The sequence below is a fragment of the Myxocyprinus asiaticus genome, chromosome 43 (genome assembly GCF_019703515.2).
Source record: "Myxocyprinus asiaticus isolate MX2 ecotype Aquarium Trade chromosome 43, UBuf_Myxa_2, whole genome shotgun sequence".
Classification (NCBI taxonomy): Eukaryota; Metazoa; Chordata; class Actinopteri; order Cypriniformes; family Catostomidae; genus Myxocyprinus; species Myxocyprinus asiaticus.
The window spans coordinates 29,832,766-29,859,416 of NC_059386.1; the positions used below are offsets into that span (position 1 = coordinate 29,832,766).

The 26,651-nt window shown below is 40.5% G+C and overlaps 2 protein-coding genes across 3 annotated transcripts in view; both read left to right on the forward strand.

Moving 5' to 3' along the window:
- The first annotated feature begins 2,579 nt into the window (after positions 1-2,579).
- LOC127433933 (CXADR-like membrane protein) overlaps positions 2,580-26,651 on the forward strand; it is a 100,900-nt gene continuing 76,828 nt past the window's right edge. Inside the window, exons 1-3 of one of the 2 annotated variants that reach the window (XR_007895958.1) lie at positions 2,580-2,850; positions 11,741-11,984; positions 25,672-25,762. Coding sequence is in view for 1 of the 2 variants with exons in the window: in XM_051686311.1 (XP_051542271.1) it covers positions 2,820-2,850 (31 nt within the window). In the remaining variant the exon portion in view is untranslated. The remainder of the gene's footprint in view (positions 2,851-11,740; positions 11,985-25,671; positions 25,763-26,651) is intronic. The other variant, XM_051686311.1, reaches the window with a different exon arrangement.
- On the forward strand, positions 7,043-9,884 carry LOC127433932 (uncharacterized). The gene is made up of 2 exons (XM_051686309.1): positions 7,043-9,003; positions 9,130-9,884. The coding sequence occupies exons 1-2, from the start codon at positions 8,642-8,644 to the stop codon at positions 9,575-9,577; spliced, it is 810 nt and encodes a 269-aa protein (XP_051542269.1). The 5' UTR covers positions 7,043-8,641; the 3' UTR covers positions 9,578-9,884.

A 26,651-nucleotide genomic window follows, 5' to 3' on the forward strand; every position in this document is an offset into this window, starting at 1 on the left:
ACTACAAGCTACACACCAAAAGTAGCTTGCTACATTTAAACTACTTAATATTTTTTCAACCGCAGATGCATGGAACATACCGTCATAGGCAAAGCATCTAAAAGACTTGTTCACATGATGTTTATCAAAGCTTTGGTACAGTATATTACAGTTTAGTGCAATACAGTATATACGTATACAGTATGGTGCAATATGTACCGGTATATGCATGTAAAAAAAACAAAAAAAAAACATGTAAATTCATATTTATACTACTACTTCTACAAACACGTGTGTGTGTGTGTATGTGTGTGTGTGTGTGGGCATGTTTATGTGGTTTACGAGGACAATTTTTTAGGTTACAAACTGGTAATTACAAGGGTATTATGCTATAAATGTGGTTTATGAGGACATTTCTAGTGTCCCCATATTTTAAATTGCTTAAAAAACATACTAAACAATGTTTTTTTGAAAATGTAAAAATGCAGAAAGTTTTTTGTGAGGGTTAGGTTTAGGGGTAGGTTTAGGGTTAGGGGATAGAATCTATAGTTCGTACAGTATAAAAATCATTATGTCTATGTAAAGTCCTCATAATGATAGGTAGACCAACGTGTGTGTGTGTGTGTGTGTGTGTGTGTGTGTGTGTGTGTGTGTGTGTGTGCGTTTGTGTGTGTGTGTGAGCACATCTGGGCAATAACAATGTGATTTCTGATAGTGTCAGATGGAAATACCATGGTACTTTGATATACAATTACCATATTTATGTACCATTCTGTATTTGCATGGTGCTTCAAAGTACTTCAAAGAATGCCATATTACTACCATGGTAAATTGATATATGATTACCATATTCATGCTATTGTATTTACATGGTGCTTCAAGATAATAAAAAAAAAATACCCTATATGATTACCATATTCATATAGCCTACCACTGTATTAGCATAGTGTGTCCAGGTAATTGTACATGTCCGAAAAACATGATAATGTCATGGTACTTTTTTCGTGTAGGCTAGTACATGTTTTGATACTTTTTTGGTTGGAAAATGTATTTACCCGCAGAAGACATTTACAAGCTGCAAACTTGTTGCAAACTTTATAAAGACCTTCTTCATCACTGGCAAATGATGGGACGCATTTGCAGGTTTAGTTCCATTGATTGTAGATCCAATGCAACCAACATTATCTTTATTTGCCGTGTTATAAAATACTCTGTGAGCTTATTGGAAAGTGAGAGCGCGCACCAAATGATTCAGCAGCGCCTGCGCAAGCTTTCTGAGGCATTCTGCTTTCCTATCACATGTGACCAATTCATTTTAAAGAACCGACTCAGATGAGCGATTCATTTGTGATCTGACATCTTTAGTTTTGATTAAAAACTGGCATTAGTAAACACCGGGTACAAGGCGTGATGTAGCGGCATAGCTTTTCTCAACGCTACGCCGCTACCTAGTCAAAAATCTAGCGAAGCTACCACCTCACTACTCAGAAATGTAGTTAAGCTAATAGCTTCGCTGCCCATCACTGACTGTTGTTGTATGTGAAAAAAATAAAAATAAAAAAATCCAGAAGATTGTTCAAAAAGTCCCCCTTTGTGTTCCATGGAAAAAATAACAACATGAGGGTGAGTAAATAATAACAGAATTATCATTTTTAACCATTCCTTTAAGTGCTACCCACTGACTTTCCTGAAAATATGTTTCCTTAAAAAACCCTTCTCTATTTGATTGATTGTTAACACTTTAGGCTATGATTTAAGCAATAAGGCATGAGAGGCCATGCTATACTGTAAATATAGTCACGGATGAAGGACACGGTCACCACATAATAATAAACATTTTAAAGACACAAATGTAAATGCAATCCTACTGCCAAAAAATGTAGTCCCTGGCAGTAAACGGTAAACAGAATGTTGCTAGGCAACAATAATAACTGTCAGCTATCGGTGCTGCCGAGTGATACAAATAGAAATTCCCAGAGCTGTGCTTTATCATGAATAAAGCATGGCTGTTGACCAATCAGTATCCAGGACTGGAACTATCCATTTTATAATTAAAATTAGCATACAATTTTGATTAATAGATCATTACTTCATTCAAACTGCAATTAAATTTAGCCTATTCATTATTTCGTGTGTTCAAACTATTGATCCATTAAGCATAATGTTGATTAATATTATTAATATTATTGATTAATTATATATAATGATATAAATACATATGTTTAATATATATATATACAGATATATATATATATATATATATATATATATATATATATATATATATATAATTTATGTTCATGAATATAAAGATGTAATATATTTGTTTATGTTGATATTTATTAAATGTATTTATTCATGCTTATTAATTAAAGTTATAATAAAGTATTTCCCTGAAGTGCATCTCATAGTATACAGGCATCGAAGAGAGACTTACAGCCAATGATCGTCTATCTGCATGTGTCCCGTAAGGATTTCTACAAAATAAAGTGTTCTCCTTTAACTGCAGAGGTCCCCACATCCCCTCACACACCTTTACCAGCCTGTGGTTCCTTCCCTTCACCACCGAGAGCGAGAGGAGGAGGAGAGGAGGACAGAGATCGCAGATACGCATCCTAGTTGAAGTCAAGGAGAACTTTGATTCTTCAGGCATCTCTCGCGGATAACACGGACTTTTCTGAAGGAGCGCGAGGACGTTTGGACACCTCAGAGATGCTTTTTATGGTTTCAGTCGGTGATATCGCTCCGTTTATGTTGAGTACAAAACTGAAAAAAATGTGCTCATTCTGAGGAGCAAAGGAGACGTTTCTGTTGGATTTTCATTACGGTCCGGAGACGTGATGTCTGCCAGCGCTCGAGCCCTGTTCTTAGGTAAGTTTTCACGTGCTTTTATGAGTGATTGATTTAGCTGGTGATGTCAGTAGTTTCTACTAATGACTGTGACTTTTAGATGCTATTGGAAACAGTAATAAACATTAAATGCGACTTGAGCGGATACTATTATCTTTTTCCGTTTTTGTGAAATATGTTATTCAGCGTTCAGATATGTTGTGCATTAATTTATTAATATATTCATGTCCGTAATATAAGGTATGCTTGCAAATGGGTTGCCCACAAGTTTTCTTGGTATCAGAGATAGATAGCTTGCATGTTTCTTAGCCCCATATTGCAATATTTGAGTTTAAGATATGAAAAGAGATAACTTCGAATGTATTACGTTGTTTAGACCAAATAATTACAAGCAAATTACTTTAAAATGATAAAATAACGGTTTTTTTATTATTATTATTTACATTTGTTATTGATAAAAATACATATTTACCACTAAAACATATACAAGTGCTATAGGCAAATAAAGTGTTAAATTGTATGTAATCTTCGGTTATAAGCTTTGTTTCAGTGGAAATGCCGCAATAGAGCATTCTCAAACTTTGCCGTTGTCATAACACTCAAACTGATGTCCTCTGTAAATGAGAGACTAATAACTCAGTACAGTAGGATGTGTTAGAAGTGCAAAGCTGGGTATAGACTGTTCAGTAAATATCAGGGGAAAACAAATCACAATTCAGTATGCAAATACATGCACAGTATGCAAACGCACATGGAATAATGTACACTGATGATTAATTTACTAGACACGGAACATGTACTAAGGAAGTAAATAGGATTGATGTCAGGTTGACGTTCATTCTGTAGCACTGTAAGAATACCTGTGTGCTTTCTTTTCCTGCCGTTTACTGAAATGTTGTGCCTGGATCATAATCGAAACCGAGAGACACAAGGCGCTTTAGTCCTCAGACTCATGCACATACAGTAGCAAACGCCACAGCAATTATCATGAAGCGTGCATTGATTAGCTGCATTAAACAACGGTGCCAGACAAGCCATGCAAACAACAAAACATCTCAAGGCATCATCATCCACCGCCCGCAGACACGCCAACAGAACATAAGAGAGAGGACACACTTTATACCTGTTTATAAACAAATCTATCTGTCTGCCCGTCTGTCTGTCTGTCCGTCCGTCTACACTGTAAAAGAAATCCCGTTGTTTAAAAAAAAAACAAAAAAAAAAAGAATTATTATGTAAAAAATACAGTAACATTTTTACAGTTGTTTTTACTGTAAATTACAGTGCAGTATCGTCATTTTTATTATTAAATGATAAACTTAATATATTAACCTTCTGAAACTGTAAACATCTGCTTTTCACTTTATAATGTATTTTTAATTACTGTAGTAATTACAAAAGGGCACATGATGACATGAAGTTTATCAATAGTGACTCTTCCAGGAGCAATGACAAATCAACATGTAGAAACAGTGCTCAGTGTCACTCATACAAACACTAATCACCATCAGGGTAACACATGTGAAATTAAAATAATGAAATAAATATTAACTAAACTTCATCAAATATAACACAGAACAATCCAAAGTACATAACTGATATTAAAAATAAGAAGAAACCTAACTATTCCCATAAAATATAATGAAATGTAATGGGTCATGCAGGGAATTCTGTGAACGCCCGATTATTGTTTTTTACCATAACTTTAAAAATAATTTACCGTAAAAAGTACATGTACTCTCTTGTTAAATATAATCTACATTTTAGCCATTAATTATACAGGAAAATCATACTTCTTACATCTAAAAAATGTAATTTTTACAACATTTTACCATAATACTACATGTTGTCACGAACACTGGTGAAGATTCCTCAATCGACCACCGGAGGTCTCGCTCACTGGAATATTAACATTGAACTACACTTCCCAAGTGCCCACATGCCTGGACTGATTACCCTACACCTGCCTCATATCACTCAGACTATTTAAGCCCGATGTGTGTTCATACATTGTGAAGTCTTGTTTGCCCCGGCTACATTTCTGAGCGTTATTACTTACTCTGTTGTTCTACCAGTGTTTGACTCTGCTTTGGATTTACCTTGTACGATTCTCTGCTGCCTGCCTATTACTGTGTTTGCCTGGACAATCTCTATTGCTGTTTTGCTGCCTGCCTGATCCTTTGCCTGTTTGACTACATTACTGCACTGTCTCTGATATTGTTAATTGCCCTGGTTATTTTACCCACACCTGTTGGTACTCTGAACTTGTTGTGTTAATAAACTGCACATGGATCCCACTCAGCCAGAGTCAGTGTTACAGAAGACTTTTCCAACTACCGAACCAGCGGTCCTCATGCATCTGTCCAGTGAACTCTCTGCCCAAGCTAACCTACTGGCATCTCACCAACAACAACTTTGCCGACTCACCACACTAACGGAAGAGTTAGTGAAATCCGTGCGGAGTCTCCATCAGCCCACACCTGATTCCGCTTCCACAACGCCTCAAGCAAGTCAGGTACCAGTCTCAATGCTTCATAGTACAGTGACTGCTAATCCACGTTTAGCCTTTCCAGAAAAATTTGATGGCACCCCAATCAAGTGTAAAGGCTTCTTTATGCAATGCTCTATGTTCCTGGCTCAACAGCCCTTGTTATACCCATCTGATGATAGTAAGATCTCTCTTGTGTGTTCCCTGCTTACGGATAAGGCGTTGGAATGGGCAACAGCTGTCTGGGCCAATCAAGGACTAAACTGCACCACTTTCAATGAATTTGTTCAACGTCTGAGAGAGGTGTTCGAACATTCTGAGGGAGGAAGGAGTGCTGGCTTCGTCAGGTTAGAAATACTGCAGCTGAATTCACTCTGTCTTTTCGCACTCTCGCTGTGCAGACTGTGTGGGTGGAGGACTCACTAAAACTGCTGTTTGTCAAGGATTAAACACTGACGTGCAATCTGAGCTGGCCTGGCGTGATGAAGGCAGAACCCTGGACCAATTCATTGACCTCGCTATTCGTATTGACAATATCATTCGCTCCAGGAGATCAAATCGATTTACCAGTCCTCTCACTCAAACGCATCAACCCAGTGATGTCGCTGAACCCATGCAAGTTGGTCGAACTCATCTCACCACAGAGGAGCTTGAACACCGCATCAGGAACCATCTCTGTTTATATTGTGGCCAAACAGGTCATTTAAGAGCTGACTGTCGGACACGACCCCCTCAAACACACATATCGCAGGGTAAGGGTGTTGATTCCCTCTATCCAAACCACTGCTTGTATTGAAGTGCCAATAAAATGAACGTTCCTGTCAGATACCATCATCACTAAAGCCTTGTTAGATTCGGGGGCAGCGGGCAACTTTATTGATGAAAATTTAGCCCGACAGCATAAGATACCACTAATTCCTTGCAACTCTTCTTTGGCAGTGGCAGCGCTAGATGAGCATCCCCTGGGGACCGACCAGGTTCTGTACACCAACATTGACCTCATTCTGCAAGTTGGAATTTTACACACTGAAACAACATGCCTCTTCATCATCCATTCTCCACACCACCCAGTTATTACCTCGGATTACCCTGGGTGCAGGACCATAACCCGCAAATTTCATGGCGTGAGAGACAGATCATGCGATGGGATCCCAGCTGCTCATCCAAGTGTCTCAAACCAATCATCCCTATGTCTGTGAGTACCACTATGGTGACTAACGAGTCCAACATAGCACCAAATATACCTTCTGAATATGCTGATTTGTTTGAAGCCTTCAGTAAAACCAAAGCCTCGCAACTACCACCGCATCGATCTAGTGACTGCGCCATTGATCTGTTACCTGGTAGAGGCAGAATCTTTCCCCTGTCAGAACCTGAGGCAAAAGCCATGAAATCGTACATTGAAGAAGAACTGGCCAAGGGTTTCATTTGTCTATCCACTTCACCGGCAGCAGCAGTATTCTTCTTCGTGGGAAAGAAGGATGGGGGCCTTCATCCTTGTATTGATTATCATGGTCTAAATGATATAACGGTTAAATTCAGATACCCCTTACCCCTGGTCCCCGCAGCTTTGGAACAACTAAGAACTGCTACATTTTACACTAAGCGTGATCTACGCTGCGCGTACAACCTCATTCACATTCGAGAGGGGGATGAGTGGAAAACTGCCTTTTCTACCAGCAGCGGGCACTATGAATATCTCGTTATGCCATTCGGACTGTCCAATAGTCCATCTGTGTTCCAGTCTTTCATAAATGATGTATTCAGAGACATGCTTAATCAGGGCTTAATTGTATATATAGATGACATCCTGATTTATTCAGACACCCTGGAGGAACACATCAAGCATGTCTGGGCAGTTCTGAAGCTTCTCATGAAACACCAATTGTATGCCAAAGCAGAGAAATTTGAATTCCACCAAACTTCAATTTCCTTCCTCGGTTATATCATCAGTCCAGAAGGGGTGTCTATGGATGAGGGCAAGGTACGAGCGTTTCTAAACTGGCCTCAACACACTACTGTAAAGGAACTACAACGATTCTTAGGATTTGCAAATTTTTACAGAAGATTCATTCGAAACTTCAGCACTGTCACCGCTCCACTCACTGCCATGACAAAGGGAGGTAATACCAAGCTTTGCTGGTCTTCTGACGCCATCCAAGCCTTTAATGAATTGAAAAGTCGCTTCACTTCTGCTCCTATTCTGCATCATCCTGATCCCAACGTACCTTTTGTGGTTGAAGTAGACACATCAAACACTGGTATTGGCGTTATCTTCTCTCAATGCCAAGGTAATCCTCCTAAGCTTTTCCTTTGTGCATACTACTCATGTAAACTCTCCTCTGCTGAACAGAATTATGATGTGGGCAATCGTGAACTGTTAGCCATAAAAGCAGCATTCGAAGAATGGCGACACTGGCTGGAGGGGGCCAGACATCCATTTCTGGTATTAACCGATCATCGCAACCTCGAATACTTGCGCTCAGCCAAAAGACTAAACCCCAGACAAGCCAGATGGGCACTATTTTTCACTCATTTTAACTTTTCAATCACTTAACATCTAGGATCAAAGAACATCAAAGCTGACTCACTATCCCATCAATTTGACTCCACTCCTCAGTATCCCTCTCCAGAACCCATCATCTCATCCTCTCTGATCCTAGCTCCGGTCCAGTGGGACATCATGTCCGAAATCTCCCAGACGCATGCACAGAACCTGGCCCCTCCAGAATGTACACCCAACCGAACATTTGTGCCACCTACTCTACGAGAAAAGATAATCCGCTGGGTGAACTCCTCCACAAGCTCTGGCCATCCAGGCATTACTACCACAGTACGATTGTTAAGAAATCGGTTCTGGTGGGAGACATTACAGGCAGACACCAGTACATTCGTGAACACTTGTCACACTGCGCCACAGCAAAAAACCCCAGACAACTACCGGCAGGGTTGCTACAACCTCTACCCATTCCACAACAACCTTGGTCCCACATCGCCATTGATTTTGTCACCAATCTACCCATCTCCCAAGGTAACACCACCATATTAACTGTCATTGATTATTTTTCTAAGGCATGTTGACTAATACCCCTGTCTAAGCTTCCATCAGCCTTTGAAACCGCAGAACATCTTTTCCATTATGTGTTCCGATACTATGGTCTTCCTGAAGACATTGTCTCTGACCGGGGCCCTCAGTTTACATCAAGGGTTTGGACAGCTTTCTTTTGACTACTTAATGTCCATATAAGTCTCACTTCAGGTTATCACCCCCAGTCTAATGGCCAGACAGAACGTCTGAATCAAGAACTCACCAAATTCCTTCACATGTACTGTCAACAGAATCAAGCCGACTGGAGCCGCTTTCTTCCCTGGGCAGAATATGTACAGAACTCGATCCTCAAACCCTCCACAAAATTGACGCCCTTTCAGTGTGTCCTGGGGTTCCAACCCCCTCTATTTCCATGGTCTGGTGAACTGTCTGATGTGCCTGCTGTTAACGACTGGTTTCAGCGTAGTGAGGCTGTTTGGGATCAAGCTCATGTCCATGTACAGCGTGCCATCAACAGGGGAAAGGAACAAGCAGACCGCCATCGTCATCCCTGTCCCAACTACGTTCCAGGACAGTGGGTGTGGCTTTCAACCCGGGACCTTCGTCTCCATCTACCTTGCAAGAAGCTCAGTCCCAGGTATGTGGGTCTGTTCAAAATCCTAAGACAAATCAATCCTGTGTCATATCGCCTCCAATTACCTGCTAATTATCGTATTTCTCCCATTTTTCATGTCTCTCTGCTGAAACCTGCCGGTGGTCCAAGGGTGGAGTTGGAAGGCGGTGATGCAGGCCCCTCACCCATGATCATGGATGGTGAGGAGGCATTCCTAGTACGAGATCTGCTAGATTCCAGACGTCTGGAAAGCCAGATCCAATATCTGGTAGACTGGGAGGGGTACGGTCCAGAGGAGAGGTCCTGGGTCAAGGCGGATGATATCCTCGACCCCAATCTCATCACAGAATTTCATAGGACTCACCCGGAGAAACCGGCCCCTCGACCTCGAGGAAGACCCCGACGTCAGATGTGCTCTCGCGTCAGGAGCCGCTCGCAGGGGGGTGGGGGGGCTCTGTCACAAACACCAGTGAATATTCCTCAATCGACCACCGGTGGTCTCACTCACCGGAATATTAACATCGAACTACACTTCCCAAATGCCCACATGCCTGGACTGATTACCCTACACCTGCCTCATATCACTCAGACTATTTAAGCCCGATGTGTGTGTTCATTCATTGTGAAGTCTTGTTTGCCCCGGCTACATTTCTGAGCATTATTACTTACTCTGTTGATCTACCCGTGTTTGACTCTGCTTTGGATTTACCTTGTACGATTCTCTGCTGCCTGCCTATTACTGTGTTTGCCTGGACTATCTCTATTGCTGTTTTACTGCCTGCCCTGATCCTTTGCCTGTTTGACTACATTACTGCCCTGTCTCTGATATTGTTGGTTGCCCTGGTTATTTTACCCATGCCTGTTTGTTCTCTGAACTTGTTGTGTTAATAAACCGCACATGGATCCCACTCAGCCTGAGTCAGTGTTACACATGTATTGTCTTTTTAAATATATTTAAAAATGTAACGTATATTTTACGGTAACTACTCGTTGACCAATTTATGTTTTTTACTGTAGCATTTTTACAGTCTTTTACTGTTACATTTTCGGAAATTTTTTACAGTGTACTCTGATTCTTTCTTTTGGCAATAGTTGATCACATCCTAATGGGAATTTATTCCCTGTAGCAACAATTAGCCTATCATTTGAAAGATGCATAATTTCTGTTTCAAAGGAGGTGTTTTTTTTTTTAGCAACACACACTGGATTATCCTCAATGCGGCTGTAATTTTCCCCAAAATCCACCCATGATTGGTCAGTAATGCCATATTGATGATAAACCATGTATTCTGTATTCTGGAAAGGCTGGAAAGATTAGGTAGTTAGTTTGTAAGTTAGTTAGTTATTTCACATTCAGTTTTTAAGACATGTCATTAAGATGTCATTGAGTCAATAAGACTTGCAATTAAGTCAATATTTTAGGGATTTCCGCCACAAAGCATTAAAGCTGGAGAGTGCAATTTCTGTGCCACTAGTGTTTCTATATATTAGATAGATGAATGTATTTGAACAATGAAAAAATACATATATAAAACACAAAAGCTTTTGCATGGTGTCTTAAAATCCACATGTTTTGCACCATACTAACATAAAGAGTGTGTTTGCAAGCAGATCTAAGATCAGTCTATTTTTAGATTGGATCTCCAGGGGCAGCAAAGCATCTGTCAAGTATAAAGATGACATGGGCATCCAGAAACAGAGGTCAGGAAGTGACATCCTGCTGTGTGGCGCTCTCTCTCTTTTTTTCTCTCTCTGCCCTGTGAATGTTGCTGTCAACTAGACTTTAATAACAAAAGCTGAGTGTAGCGTTCTGAAATATGGAATACTGTATCTCCTTACTTGACCTCAGTGTCTCTAACCCTAACCCTGATGAGGCCACAACCTTTTCAAGCCAATTGCTCATTTACCGTAAGTGATTCCTGCATCTGCCTTCACATATAGCACAAATGCAATGACATAACAGGACCATTTGTCTGTCATAAAGAACTGTTCTCTATATCAAAGTGAATTCCATTTGTTACCTTCCTCTAAGTACAGTTTATTCTAGTGCTCATTTGGTGTCTCAGATTACATTTAGACAGATGACAAATGTGACCCAAAATAGGGGTAAGGAACAGCATGAGAGTGAGTAAATGATGTCAGAATGTTCATTTTTTTGGGGGGTGAACAATCTCTTTAAACGAGTCTTTTAGATTATATAATGCAATTGTCACTCTTGTTTATAGTGGAACTATGTGTGAATGTAAAATTACATTTGCAGAGATAAACTGGCTTAAAGGAATAGTTCACCCAAAAATGAAAATTTGCTGATAATTTACTCACCTTCAGGCCATCCAAGATGTATCTTCATCTAAACAGAATTTAAGATTTTTAGGATTTCATTTCAGGCCTCCACCTTCAAACAATGCAAGTAAATGTACTCCATTTTTTGACGGTCCAAAATGCATATTTAGTGTGCATCAAAATAATCCACACGACTCCAGTCGACAAATAAAGTTCTTCTGATCCCAAACGATTGATTATTTTTAGAAACAAAACAATACTTATATACTTTTTAACTACAAATCTCTGTGATGCACGCTCATGAGAGGGATGATGTAAGCTTGTTGGTAAGGTCACGCGTCACATGGAGGAGGAGCCAGGAAGCGTGTCATTGTTTACAAGAGAAAGAGCGCTGTACAAAAGTTGAATTGTCTTTGCTGTAGATTTGTATTTGTATAAGTGTATTGTTCAAAATGGTCGTTTGGTGTGTGTATCCTAGATGCTTCAACCTTCAGAAACACCAAAGAAAATGCACGCCAGGAAAAATATTAACTTTTCATCGATTGCCTATACATGATCATGAGCAATTGAAGCTCTGGCTTATCTTGCTGAACCTGGATATCAGTATACCCCTACATTCTCTCAAATATTGGAGGGTGTGCATTGAACATTTGACCCCTGAGGATTTCAGACCATCGAAAGAAATAAAGGGTCGGTTGTGCTGTTTTTTACAGCAAACTCAGGTATGTGTGAAAACTTTGTCATTGTCACGCCTCCCTCGGGCTCTGCAGCTCCCTCAGCACTGCGCTCCTCATCACCCGATTACTAATTCACCGCACCTGCACTCAATTCACTCGCTCATCACTGCCTGCGTAAATAACTCATCTTCACGCCACTTCACTGTCAAGTCTCACACAAAGGACTCGCAGTGTATATTCACCTGTCTGTATTTGCTCTTGATCTTTGTCGATATCTGTTTAGTGCTTACCCTGTTGTTTCGCCTGTTACCTCTTCTTCAGTTTGTGAAGCTTCTCTTCTGTGATATCACCTGTACCATTGATCTCACTGTGTAAACCCTGTAAATCCTGTGAATCTCAGTAAACGCTCTCGCACTTGGTTTCACTAACTACAACTTGTGTGGCTTGAATTCCTGACAGTCATATAGCCTATATATTTCTGCTAAAGAAAAAGCACAAGTAGATAACGCAACGTCATTGCTCCAAAATAAAGGATGGTTATTTACTGCAGTAATGGTTTTTTTTTAATTATTATTATTTGGAAATTATTTTTTTATTATTTTATATTGTTTTGAAATTGTTTTGGACTGTTTTGGTTTGTGAACGGCGCTTGGTCTGTGGTCTGTGCAAGTTTCTCTTGTAAACAATGATGCGCTTCCTGCCTCCTCCACATGACGCGTGACCTTACCAATGAGCTTACGGCATCCATCTCCTGAACGTGCTTCACAGAGATGTATGGAAGTGAACATTTATAGTTAAAAAGTATATTTGTAGTAAAAAGTATTGTTCCCTATCTGTCACTCACTCGACGTTGTGTCGATATAGTGACAATAGGGGTCACTCTTGGGAGCCCCAAACACCTCTGCTTTTTTGAAAAAAGGCCAATGGGAATTGGTGAGTGGAATTTGCATGCCACTTCCCCGGACATACGGGTATAAAAGGAGCTGGTATGCAACCACTCATTCAGATTTTCTCTTCGGAGCCGAGCAGTTGTATTCAGTGCACTGAATTCAATTCCCTCTAAAGACGCACCTCAAAACTGCTGGACTTACGGCGCATTTCAGCGGCTTCACCCCCTCTGCACCTGTGGAGTGCAGAGAACGCCCCTGGGCGCTTCAGCAGAGCGAAAAAAGAGAGTATATTCTAAAAGAGTATATTTTCATTCACAAAAAGAGCGGCACACACGGAACGTCTTTTTAAAGATGCCTTTCTGTTTGTGTGTTATTCCTGGTTGCGGTCATTATCTCTCCACTTCTGACGGCCACGATTGCTGTCTTACGTGTCTGGGCGCTGCCCACGCGGAGACATCGCTCGTGGATGGATCGTGTCCTCATTGCGAGAACATGACCATGGCAATGTTGCCACCCCAGCAGCTCCCCGCACCGGTCCTTCTACCTATGGGTTTGAGGCCACGTCGGTTAGTACTGGAGGCGATTTGGGGACATCAATGGGACCACCTCCGCCGGGTATCCCCCCACAGACATCCCATTCCCCAGCATGCTCGCTTGCCCTGGTCGGGCACACGGACAAGACCGCCGGCTCATTTCAGGGTGAGTTCGACCTCTTGTTTGGAGCCCGGGAAGATGATAAGTTATCGAGCGCAGCATTGGAGAGTGGGCTCATCCAGTCGGACACAGAGGCTTCGGATGGGCTTCCTCCTTTGGGAATGGTCGCCCAGTCTCAGGCCGACGCGGAAATGATGGACATGCTTTTGAACCCTCCACTCTCCCCTGAACCCTCGCGGCTCGACGATTGGTTCCTGGGCTCGGAGCGTTGCCCAGCTATGTGTCCAAGGTTCCCACAACCCCTTTTAGGGATCAGGTGGTGAACCTGAAAACGCTGCCCCAAGAGGAGGCAGACCCAGCCTTGGCATTGCTGTGTTCGGTGCGAGCTTTACACATGTATTTGGATTGCACGCAGAGCTTTAGTAGCTCTGAGCAGCTCTTTGTCTGCTTTGGTGGACATTGGAAAGGAAGCACTGTCTCCAAACAGAGGATCGCCCACTGGGTCATTGACGCCATCGCAATGGCATATCAGGCTCAGGATGTGCCACCCCCTGCGGGTTTACGAGCCCACTCTACCAGGAGTGTGGCGGCCTCCTGGGCCCTGGACAGTGGCGCCTCTTTGGCAGACATCTGCAGAGCAGCGGGCTGGGCAGCACCCAACACTTTTGCGAGGTTCTACAATCTCTGGGTTGAGCCGGTCTCGTCCTGTGTATTGGCAGGCACGAGCAGGTAAGTTCCGATACAGCTGGCAGGGTGTACCACTTGCGCATAGCACCTTTCCCCTCCTTTGAGGTGAAGATATGTGCTCTTGACTCCCAGTCATGTTCACAGACTGTGATCCCTGGATGACTTTCCTCCTTAGCCCTTGGGCATTGAGTTTGCGGAGAAACTCGCTGCCAGCCCAGTACGTACGCTAATGAGGCCCTGTACTGAGGTAAGTGCTCCACATGTGCTGGTTCCCCAAAGGCGACCCCATGTGATATCTTCTGCAAAATCGTTCCCCTGGCGGTAAACTGCGTGGGTACCATGCTTTGTAGAAACTCCTCCCCCTTCGGATAGGACCTACCATGGGACCTCTCCACATGACATACTTCCGACAAGACTTGGTAAGACCATGTGACGTATTCCACTCAAAATACCCCCCCCCTTTTGGGTGGGGTGTGGTCTCCGCAGTGTCTTCCTCTTGGGAGGGACACCCCCCACCCCCGACGTAGACACTTATGGCTCCCAGTCGGTTAACAAATTCCACTATTTTTGGGGTGAAAAAAGAGGAAAAGTGGCTTCTGCTGGGCTAGCCTGTCCCTATTGTTGGGCAATCGACTTGTTCCTGAAGGACCGTTCGACGCTCGTAAGAGCGTTGGGGGAGGTTACATGACAGCCTGGTGTGCTGGCTATGAGGCACACAGCGGTCTGCCCATCATGCACAGCCAGTTCACATAACACAGTTCAGATAGTTGTGGCGTTTTGTATAGGGACCCCTAGTGTCACTATATCGACACAATGTCGAGTGAGAGACAGATAGGGAACGTCATGGTTACTTTCGTAACCTCTGTTCCCTGATGGGGGGAATGAGACATTGTGTCCCTCTTGCCACAAAGCTGAACTACCCACTGAAATGGCTGGGACCTGGTCTCGGCTCCTCAGCACAAAACCTGAATGAGTGGTTGCATACCAGCTCCTTTTATACTCGTATGTCCGGGGAAGTGGCATGCAAATTCCACTCGCCAATTCCCAAAAAGCAGAGGTGTTTGGGGCTCCCAAGAGTGACCCCTAGTGTCATCCACAACAGTATATTCACTTGCATTGTTTAAAAGAGGAGGCCTGAAATGAAATCCTAAAAATCTTAAATTCTGTTTTGATGAAGACAGAAACTCAGATACATCTTGGATGGCCTGAGGGTGAGTAAATTATCAGCAAATTTTCATTTTTGGGTGGATTATTCCTTTAAGTAAACACAAAAGAAGGTTTATACTCTTTCTCAAGATTATGGACCGTATTAATGATGGCGAAACCAACATAAAGCCGGGAGCAACTAGACTCTGTCTGTGTTTACAGAAGGCTGTGTTAATTTAATAACTTAAGTTAGAAACTGTACTGTGTTTTTTTAGCACCTAGCTCTAATTTTAACCTTGATGAGCCCAGCTTCACATGTATCATGTTAGCTGTGTGTGTGTGTGTGTGTGTGTGTGTGTGTGTCCACAGGGACCCAGTGCTGTCTTTAATTAGTAGAGCACATCACAGCAGGGTCAACCCTCACAGAGATGTGTCATTCCGTTCAGATAAATCACAGTGACATCCATTCTCCCCACCAGACACACAACACCAGCCACTTACCTCCTCTGTTTACATACATAGCCACACACACACAATTTAGCACACATTTATTCATTCACACTGCCTTACATGTGCACAGCACACCCATAGAACAGTCCAGTGTTGTTGCTGTAGGTGTGCATGCGTGCGTGCGTGTGTGTGATTGGCTGTTTTGATGGGTGCTATGAAAGTGTGATATTGTACCTCACACTGGTTAACTTTTTTACACCTTACCCAGCCTTAAAGGCCGACATCTGACTGACTGAACTAAGAAAGAAATAAAAAAGATCATGAATGAATCAACAAATAAAAGAAATAACGAGGAAAGAAAAAACAAACAAACAAAAGAGAATGAGGAAAGAATTAAATAAATAAACTGAAAGAGACTGAGGAAAGAATGAAAGAATACAAATGAAAGAGAATGAAGAAAAGTAAGCACAAATGATAAAAAAGAACAAACACAAGAAAGAACGAAAGACCAAACACATTAAAAATTAGGAAAGAAAGAATAAATGAAAAAAGAACAAATAAAAGAAGAAAATAAAGAAAGATAGACCAAAACAATGGACAAAAGAACAAGGAAAAAAGAACAAACAATCAAAATAAAGATGAAAGAACAAACAAAAAACAAACAAAAGAATGAGGAAAGAATGAAAGAACAAACAAACAAAAGAAAGAATGAAAGACCAAACAAATAAAAAAACAAGGGAAAAAAAAACTTGAACAGGTGAAAAAAACAACAAATGAAAGACGAAAGAACTAACAAATGAAATAAATAATTAAATAACAAACAAAGGAAAGAACAAACAAATTAAATAAAGAATGAGGAAAGAATGAAAGAACAAACAAACAAAAGAAAGAAATGGACAAAGAACAAACAGATGAATAAAGAATGTGGAAAGAAAAAAATTAAAAGAACAAACAAATGAAAAAATGAAGAAAGAATTGAAGAAAAAAGAGAATGAGGAAAATAATAAAAGAAATCAAAAGAAATCGAACGAGGAAAGAATGAAAAAACAAATAAATGAAAAAGAGAACAAACACAAGAAAAAACAAAAAACCAAACACATGAAAGAACAAATGAAAAAAATGAAAAAAGAAAGGAAAGAATGAAAGAAGAAATAATGAAAGAACAAACAAAAGAACAAAAAACTAAAGAATGAGAAAAGAAAGAAAGAACAAACAAACAAAAGAAAAACGAAAGACCAAACAAGTGAAAAAAGATAGAGGGAAGAAAGGATAAATGAGCAAAAAAAAGAAAGAGGAAAGAACGAACAAAAGACCAAATAAACGAAAGAAAGAACGAGAAAATAACAAACGAAAGAGGAAAGAACAAAAAACAAAACAAATGAAAGAGTAATGGAAGAAAGAAGGAAAGACAAAATAAACCAAAGCAAAAAAAAAAAAAAAAATCGAAAATGAGGAAATAGTGAAATAAACAAAAGAACAAACAAAATAAAGAGGAAAGAAAGAACAAACAAAAGAAAGAAAGAAAGAAGAATGAAAGAACAAACAAAAGAATAAACAACAAAAGAACAAATCAAAAGAATGAGGAAAGAATAAAAGAACAAACAAATGAAAAAGATTGAGGAAAGAAAGAATAAATCAACAAAAAAGAAAGAGGAAAGAACAAACAAATGACCAAACAAACGAAAGAAAGAATGAGAAAAGAACAAATGAAGGAAAGTACAAGGAAAAAACAAAAGACCAAACAAATTAAAGAGTGATGAAAGAAAGAATGAAAGACCAAACAAACAAAGGCAAAAACGAAGGTTTCGTTTCAGCGCTGCTGACGTCTGCAGGGTGTTACACCCCTGAGAGTTTTTTAAGTGTATCTAATAGATTTGATTATTTATTTTTTTGCTTTTTATTTATTTTTTTGCTTTTGAACACCCTGAAGTTAGCTACATTTATTTGGATATTTCTGTAAGAGTTATGTTTCTTGAAAAACAGGGGAGGGGAATCAAAGTCCAAACTTTTAGGCTAGTATAGAATTGCATTGTCTAAGCTTTTCGGGCCAAGAATGAAAGACTCAAAACATAACCCTCCACCAGGATTACAAATGATATATTTTAAATATTTATTAACTCTGCTGTCCACTGCAACATGTCATCCACTTGATAAATGAGAAAGAACATTTTAAATGAAAAGCAAGACAAACGTCCTGGTTTCTTGCGTAACCTCCATTCCCTGATGGAGAGAATGAGACGTTGTGTCGATGTAGTGACACTAGGGGACACAACGTCTCGTTCCCTCCATCAGGGAATGGAGGTTATGCAAGTAACCAGGATGTTCCCTATCTGTCACTCACTCGACGTTGTGTCGATGTAGTGACACTAGGGGTCACTCTTGGGAGCCCGAAACACCTCTGGTCTTTGATAAAAGGTCAATGAAAATTGGCGAGTGGTATTTGCAAACCACTCCCCCAGACACACGGGTATAAAAGGAGCTGGTATTCAACCACTCATTCAGGTTTTGTGCTGAGGAGCTGAGTCAAGGTCCCGGCCATTTCAGCGGGTAGTTCAGCGTACAACGTCTCGTTCCCTCCATCAGGGAACGGAGGTTACGCAAGTAACCAGGACGTTCCCTATCTGTCACTCATTCGATGTTTTGTTGATATAGTGACACTAGGGGTCCCTATACAAAACGCCACAACTATCTGAACTGTGTTATGTGAACTGGCGGTGCGTGACGGGCAGACCACTGTGTGCCTCATAGCCCGAGGCAGGGAGCCGCTGGGGTGGCTTGCTTTCTAACGAAGGCAAGCCGCGACCGCAATGTTGCCATGGTCATGTTCATGATTCATCCACAAATGCTGTCTTCGCATGGGTCGCGCCCAGACACAAAAGACAGCGATCGTGACCATCAGAAGTTGAGAGATAACGACCGCAATCAGGAATAACATACAAACGGAAGGCATTTTTAAAAAGACGCATCTTTAAAAAGACGTTACGTGTGTGCCGCTCTTTTAGAGAAATATACTCTTTTATTTCTGCCGAAGCACCCAGGGGCGTTCTCTGCAGTGCACCAGTGCAGAGGAGGGAGAAGCCGCTGAAATGCACCATCAGATCCAGCAGAGGTGAATGAACAGTCAGCTCAGTGAACATCGACCGTTCGGCTCCGAAGAGAAAATCTGAATGAGTGGTTGCATACCAGCTCCTTTTATACCCGTATGTCCGGGGGAGTGGTATGCAAATACCACTCACCAATTTTCATTGGCCTTTTATCAAAGACCAGAGGTGTTTCGGGCTCCCAAGAGTGACCCCTAGTGTCACTACATCGACACAACGTCGAGTGAGTGACAGATAGGTAATGTCCTGGTTACTTGCGTAACCTCCGTTCCCTGATGGAGGGAACGAGACGTTGTGTCCCCTAGTGTCACTACATCGACACAACGTCGAGTGAATGACAGATAGGGAACAAAGAGTGATATGTTCATATGTTATATAACGGGAATATTTGGGGTGTTTACAACTTAATGTCGATCATTGTGTTAAAACAAACAGAAAACGCTTTTATAGTAATACACTAATGGAAGCTCATAGGGCAAGCAGACCAGGGGGTTATCCACAGTAAATATTTTTATTTATTTATGTTTTTAAGACGTGACTACTTTTTGGTGGTTAAACCTTTGGTTATAATGTTGGATGTTGCCATACATGCTGGAAGAATATAATGAGGTTCTGTCTTTCACTCTCTCTCAATATTTCTTTCTCCCCGTGCTTTTTACCAAACAGATGGCACCACCATTTCTGTTTTTTACGAGTCGTTAGACATAACTTCTTAATGAAATTGAGCCATTCCACAGCACTGCACATGTGTGTATTTTTTGCTCTAATTGTCCTGTTGCATCAGTGCATTCAGTTCACTGATAAAACCAAAACAGCAGCAGTTTTCTTCCAGGTTCACATTGTTCATTCATTCATGGCTAATACACCCAGAAGATATATCACAGACGGTATTTGGCAACTTCCTGATTATGATGCAGGATTTGAGTTGTATTTAATATTAGGTGTCCCATTAAACAATAAAGTAAGCACACTGTTTATTGAAATAGGATTAGTTCACTACTATATGACTCAGGCCTGCCTGAGATAACCTGAAACCTGGTTTTATTTTCTTGTCTGTAAAAATGTGTTCACCACCCTAGCCTTTAGAAGCTGACACCTTCCTCCTATTGTTAGTTAAATACTGAGAGCCAGTCTGTGTGTGTGCTGTGAAAAGCTGTATTTTCAAAGGACTGTCTGGTGTTGTTTGAGGTATGGAGGAGGACGAGTCAATACAGGTGCTGCAGTTGTCTTTGTGGTCGCGTGTTTAGCTGCTGTTTCCTGCTGTGTCTATTCTGAGCAGCTTTACCTTAGTGCTCATGCGGTCTGACAGCTTAACTGCAGTGTGCGTCCCTGCTTGAACAGTGGAAAGGCGAAGGTCTCGCTTGGATGCCCGGTCTGCCTTAGCTTGAGCCCAAATCTGGCATTTAAAGAAAGACATGTCATTTACTGCATCTAACAACAGAGGAAAAACAAGATCTTTAGAGAAATCTGGCATTGGATAAGGGTTTTGTTAATAAAGTCATTTTTCAGTTTGATTTTATAGACCAAGGAGATGAATTTCTATTAGAAAGATCGAATGTTTTTATTTACTCTGAGGAATAGGGTGGTTGAATCTCTGGAAAAATTGTAAAGCAAAAAATAAATAGAAATCTGTTGTCATTTACTCACCCTCATGTTGTTCCAAACTCATATGTTGTTTTGTTTTTTGTTTTTTAAGAATCTTTACGCAGCTCTTTGCATTCAACAACAAGCTTACTATATAGTCATCCTGTTTTTCAGTCTTCAAAAATAAAAAAAATAAAACCACCATAAAAGCACCTTTGAAGTATCGTAAGAGTAGTCCATATGACTTGTTCACTATATACCAAGTGTTCTGAAGCCATCCAGTAAAGTTCGCGTGTAGCCTGTATTAAGTCCTAAATTAAACAATTGTGCGTCAATGCCGTTGATTATGTTGATGTGGCATTTTTAAATCTGGATGCAAACGTGGGCAAGACGTATGCTTCGGTGGAGAGGAAGATTATCAGTGAACAATGACATAAATTTAGTCTCTTTCCCACACAAAGCGCATGAGTCGTATGGACTACTTTCATGGTGGTTTTATAGGGGTTTTGGAGCTTTACAGACATGTTCACTAAGGCCACACTCATTGTTAAGTTTGAAAACTCCTTACATTTATTTGATAGTTTCCTAATGTCATTATTTTCCAAAGTATGCAGTTATGGTGAGCTTTTTCGAAAGTCTCCATTTTTGGTGGAGGAAAACACAGTTCCAGTGTGGATGAGAGACGTAAACATACCAAAATAGATGTGTTTTCAAACTAAAACATAGTGTGAACTTAATATTCATAACAATTCTTTAAAATTTTGTGTTCTACTGCAAACATAAAAGAAAATGTGGTCCCACTTTCTATTAGGTGTCTTTAACTACTATGTACTAACATTAAAATACATACAATACAATGTATTTACTGTGTAACTACATGTTGTTCTGCAAAATTATCTCAAGATTCACATTTGCTGCTACTGAAGTTGAGGTACGGATAGGTTTAGGAGTAGGGGTAGGGTTAAGATTGGGGTTAGGGGTTAGGGGTTAGAGTTAGGTTATGGGTAAGGGTTGGGTTAGGTTTATGGTTAGAGGTACTACAAATGTAATTAAATGCAGGTACTTTAAATGTAAGTACAATGCAACAACACGTATGTACATAATAATTACATTGTATCAAATGCTTAAAGGAATAGTTCACACAAAAATGAAAATTCTCTCATGACTGACTCACCTTTAAGCCATCCCAGATGTGTTCAACTTTCCTTCTTCAGCAGAACAGAAGTGAAGATTTTTATGAGCACATTTCTGCTCTTTTTGTCCATATAATGCAAGATAATGGGTGCCATTAGGCTGCTGGCTATTTGACATTCCAAAAGGCATATTTAGGCAGCATAAAAGTAATCCACATGACTCTAGTCGATCAATGAATGTCTTCTGAAGCAAACCGATTGGTTGGTGTAAGAAACAAATCCATAATTAAAATATTTTTAACTTTAAATCGTTGCTTCCACCACTGGCAGGAAGCAATTTTTTAAAGTTAATAAAGTTTTAATCCTCTATTTATTTTTTTACACAAACCTATCGATTTGCTTCAGAAGACATTCATTGATCGACTGGATTACTTTTATTCTGCCTAAATGTGTCTTTTGGACCGTCAAATAGCCAGCAGTCTAATGGCACCCATTATCTTGCATTGTATGAACAAAAAGAGCTGAAATGTACATATAAAAATCTTCACTTCGGTTCTGCTGAAGAAGGAAAGTCATACACATCTGGAATGGCTTAAAGGTAGTAAATCATGAGAGGATTTTCATTTTTGGGTGAACTAACCCTTTAAGTACATAGTAGTTAAAGACACCTAATATAAAGTGGGACCAAAAATGTTTTTGGAGCAACATGAGTATGTGTTAATAACAACAACTTTTCATTTTTGTATCCACTATTTCTTTAACTGATGTCTTTTCCATAGTCAAAATTACAATAGATTTGTTGAGGCGAACGGGGTGTTTGGTTCATTTCAGGAGTGGATTTGATAAGGAATAACAAGGGCCTTCCACTGGCTGAATGTCACTTGGTTAAACAAACATTACTCATGTCAACAGCATATGTCACTCTCTTCACTGACCTCCCCTCTCTACTGCTCTCATGACATTGAGTAATGCTGAAAACAGGGCAGCATTTCCACTGCCTCCCTTAATGAGCTAATTAAGTCCACGGCTCACAGTTCTGAAGTAGCTGTTGGTAGGCAGAAGGAATCTCAGCAAATATACATTCTCAGTGCAACAGCTTTTGTTGGGTTTCGATACAGTGCTTTAGCAGAACTAGAGGATGATGTGTCAATATATATATTTTTTTTTTTAGACACTTGGAAGCAAATAAGAACTGTATATTGTGTTTTGAATTTCGAATTTCAGATTTACCCAACATTTAAAGGGGTCATGACATGCCTTTTTTAGTATTTTAATATGTGCCTTGAGGCTGTTTTGCACAAAAACAGTCGTTTATTTGTAAAATATGATCATTTTCCACCCTCGTTCTGACCGCATGTCAGAAACGCTCATTTTGGTGCTGCTTCTCCTTTAAGACTTGACAGTAAATGCCCACTGTTATAATTGGCTCTCTGCTCTTGGTTGATCTGCTCTCTCCTTGCCATCTTACTGCTCACCTCTGCTGGTCAGGCTACAGAAGTGATAAGGTAAATTCGGATTTGATGTGTTGTTGTGGAGGTGGTCAAATGCAAATGTCTACCACTGTGTGACATCACAATGTGGAGGAAGTAGAGAACGACTCGCTTTGGCAGCTTGTTTTCAACAAATTATCTTTTTGCAGTAAGGAGGAAGTTTTGAGTTCTGAAACTTACAGTATGTTTTTATAGTACAATGACCTCTTATATGTCAAAAGATCAAGGACAATTTGATTCCTCATGTCATGACCCTTTACATATGTCATGTTTAAAACAAACTGTGGTTGGTCACTTTCCTTGTCTATCACACCTCAGGCCTCAACCATCTCAGTGGGTGGTTCTTGCAAAGTAGACCAGACTTTATGTTGATAGCAAAAGCCTGGAAACATGAGACTAGGACAACATTAATGACTGATTAGATGTCTTGTGTCTGTCATGTGTGTTAACAAGAGGGTGTAATATTATCTGATGACTGTTTTAATCTAATCTGTCAGCGCTGCATCTGCAGAAAGACCTAAACACAGCCTCTTATAAAAAAAACTGTTAGTTTTTGAGTTCTGACATGAAATGTGTCTTGAGGGGTAGTTCCTGTCTTCTCCTCGTTAACGTGCGAGAATCTACATGACGCAGGAGATTTTGACGAACTTTGACAGCGGCGTCTGATCTCGTCTGACTCATGTGAGATGACTGATGGACGGAGGGGTTGTTGATAATGAGTCTGCGTTCTTTGATGACATGGATCATGAAGAGCATCAGCATTAGAGAGATCTGAGTGACCTTGCATTATGCAAAAGCATGACACCCCACTATTCGTAAGAGGAGTGACGGTATAGTTGCCGTGCCCATTCTCGAATGCGTGAGAAGAAAGCTAGCTGGGGGGAAGTGTGTGGACTGCTCATCCCATGCTGTGAATGTGTGAGAGACAGATGTCAAGGTTAGCTGACGTGCAAGCACGGTGCATTCTGCAGTCAAAGGAGAGAGAAAGAGAAAGCCTGTGTTGGATACTAGGAAATGGAATACTAGCATGCTGATTACTGCTCTCTGCACAGTATATATATACTGTGCCTACTACTTTTTAAAAATAGTTGTTGCGAATGGAATACTAGCCTACTGATTACTGCATACTGCACAGTATATACAGAATACTACAGTATATATAGAATACTATTACTGCATATTGTGCAGTATATATTGTATATGGCCTACTACTTTTTAAAAATAGTTGTTCAGAATGGAACAATAGCCTATTGAATACTGCATACTGTGCAGTAAATACTGTACTGTATACTGCCCACTACTTTAAAAAAATAGTTGTACAGAATGGGACACTAGACTACTGAATACTGCATTCTGCACAGTATGTACTGTATACTGCCTACTACTTTTTTTAAATAGTTGTTCGGAATGGAACACTAGCCTACTGAATACTGCACACTGCGAAGTATATACTGCATACTGCCTACTAATGCCTACTACTTTTTAAAAATAGTTGTTCGGAATGAAACACTAGCCTACTGAATACTGCATACTGCGCAGTCTATACTGTATACCATCTGCTACTTTATTTAATTAGTTGTTCAGAATGGAACACTAGCTTACTGAATACTGCACACTGCGAAATATATACTGTGTACTGCCTATTACTTTTTAAAAATAGTTGTTTGGAATGAAACACAAGCCTACTGAATACTGCATACTGCGCAGTATATACTGTATACCGCCTACTACATTTTTTAAACAGTTATTCAGAATGGAACACTAGCCAACTCATTACTGCATACTGTGTATGCAGATATTCTTTTAGATATTCTTCTAAAAATCTTCATTTGTGTTCTGCAGAAGAAAGAAAGTCATGCACATCTGGGATGGCATGAGGGTGAGGAAATGATGAGAGAATTTTTATTTTTGGGTCAACTATTCTTTTTAGTAATTATTTTAAACATAAGGGGTGTAACAGTTCAATTTTCTGAAATAGATCAGTTCTGTTGTCACTGTGATTGTCAACTAACAAACACCATGATTGTTCAACATCACATACACCAGAGATGTGTTCAAAAACAAGAGCTATATATCCACAATTAGCACCAAAAGTCCTTTAGTGACAAGTCATGAAGATTTGTCCACACCCCTTAGTGTTTTGAAGTAGATCATTAAAAGCATTTGCTAGAAGGCATCTCAACGGCGTCACAGCAGGAAAAATTGTTATTTTTTTCCTTGAAATACTGTTGTCATGACAAATACATATCTCTGATGAGCTATTCCAGAGATTGGACAAATTTGCGCCATGTTGAGTAACTCTCAAGTGAGAAGGCGACCGACCACCATTTTCCTGTTCCTGTTGCTGCTGGCGCCTAGCTTGAGTCTGTGTTTGTAGACTGCTAGCATTTTTAGCATTGCTTATCTTTCTGTTTTCAGCATTTAATCTTTAATCTCTGCCATTTTTCAGCTTGCATCCTTTTTTCCCAGCAATATTCTCTTATCGCGATTCAACTGCGTGCATTTTTCCGCATGCATCCGCTTTCTATTTTTATCACGATTAAACTGCGTGCACACCCATTTTCTCCTCTGTGTTACATGGATTATTGCTTGTCAAGAACCAACATAACAACAAACAACTGTGTGAGAGATTCACATCGATCTCAAACCCACGCTGCCCAAGAAGAACCACAACAACAAACAATTGCGGTAGGTCATGGCATCAACACACGTTATTGCTACTTGCACTGCATTCCACATGTTTATGATAGCTTCATCCATCAGCAGAGAGGGATTTACATGTGATAAATGTAAGGAATTAGTCAGGTTGACAGAGAAGATTAATGAGTTAGAGACACGCATCCGAATGCTAGTGGAGGTCAGTGAAAAAGAGAAGCCTGTAGATATTGTTTCGGGGTAGAACAGTGAGCAACACACACACTACGGTTCCGGCTGTAGAGCCCCTGCAGCAGGGTGTTTGGGTGCCGTATCAGCAACATACTGGTAGGGCAAAGCGATACCACTCTCCTGTTCCTGTAAGGATTTCTAATAGATTCTACCCACTCAGTGATGCACCCACTAAGAAGCCTGTTGGAAACGCCCTGCTTATAGGTGATTCTATTGTAAGGATTCTTTTGTACAAGTGCTGGCTATATAGATTTGATAGATAATGTAGATGGTCTAAGATTGTTATTCATGTTGGCACTAACGATGTCTAGCTTCGCCACTCGGAGATCACTAATGTTAAAGAGGTGTGTGAACTGCAAAAACGATGTCAGACACTATAATATGCTCTGGTCCCCTACCTGCTCGTCGTGGTGACGAGAGTTTATGGTAGCATCACTAATGTGTTGCTGAATGGCTGGATGTCTGAGTGGTGTCTGCAGAATAGCATAAGATTCATAGACAATTGGATGACTTTTTGGGGTAGACCGGACCTGCTAAAGAGAGATGGACTACATAATAATTATAATTATAATTATCCCTCCAGGGAAGGTGCCACTCTCCTCTCTATTAATTTAGCTCATTTTCTTAATAGTGATAGTGTTTGACTAACTGGGGCCCAAGTCAGGAAGCAGACAAACTGTCTAATCTGAAC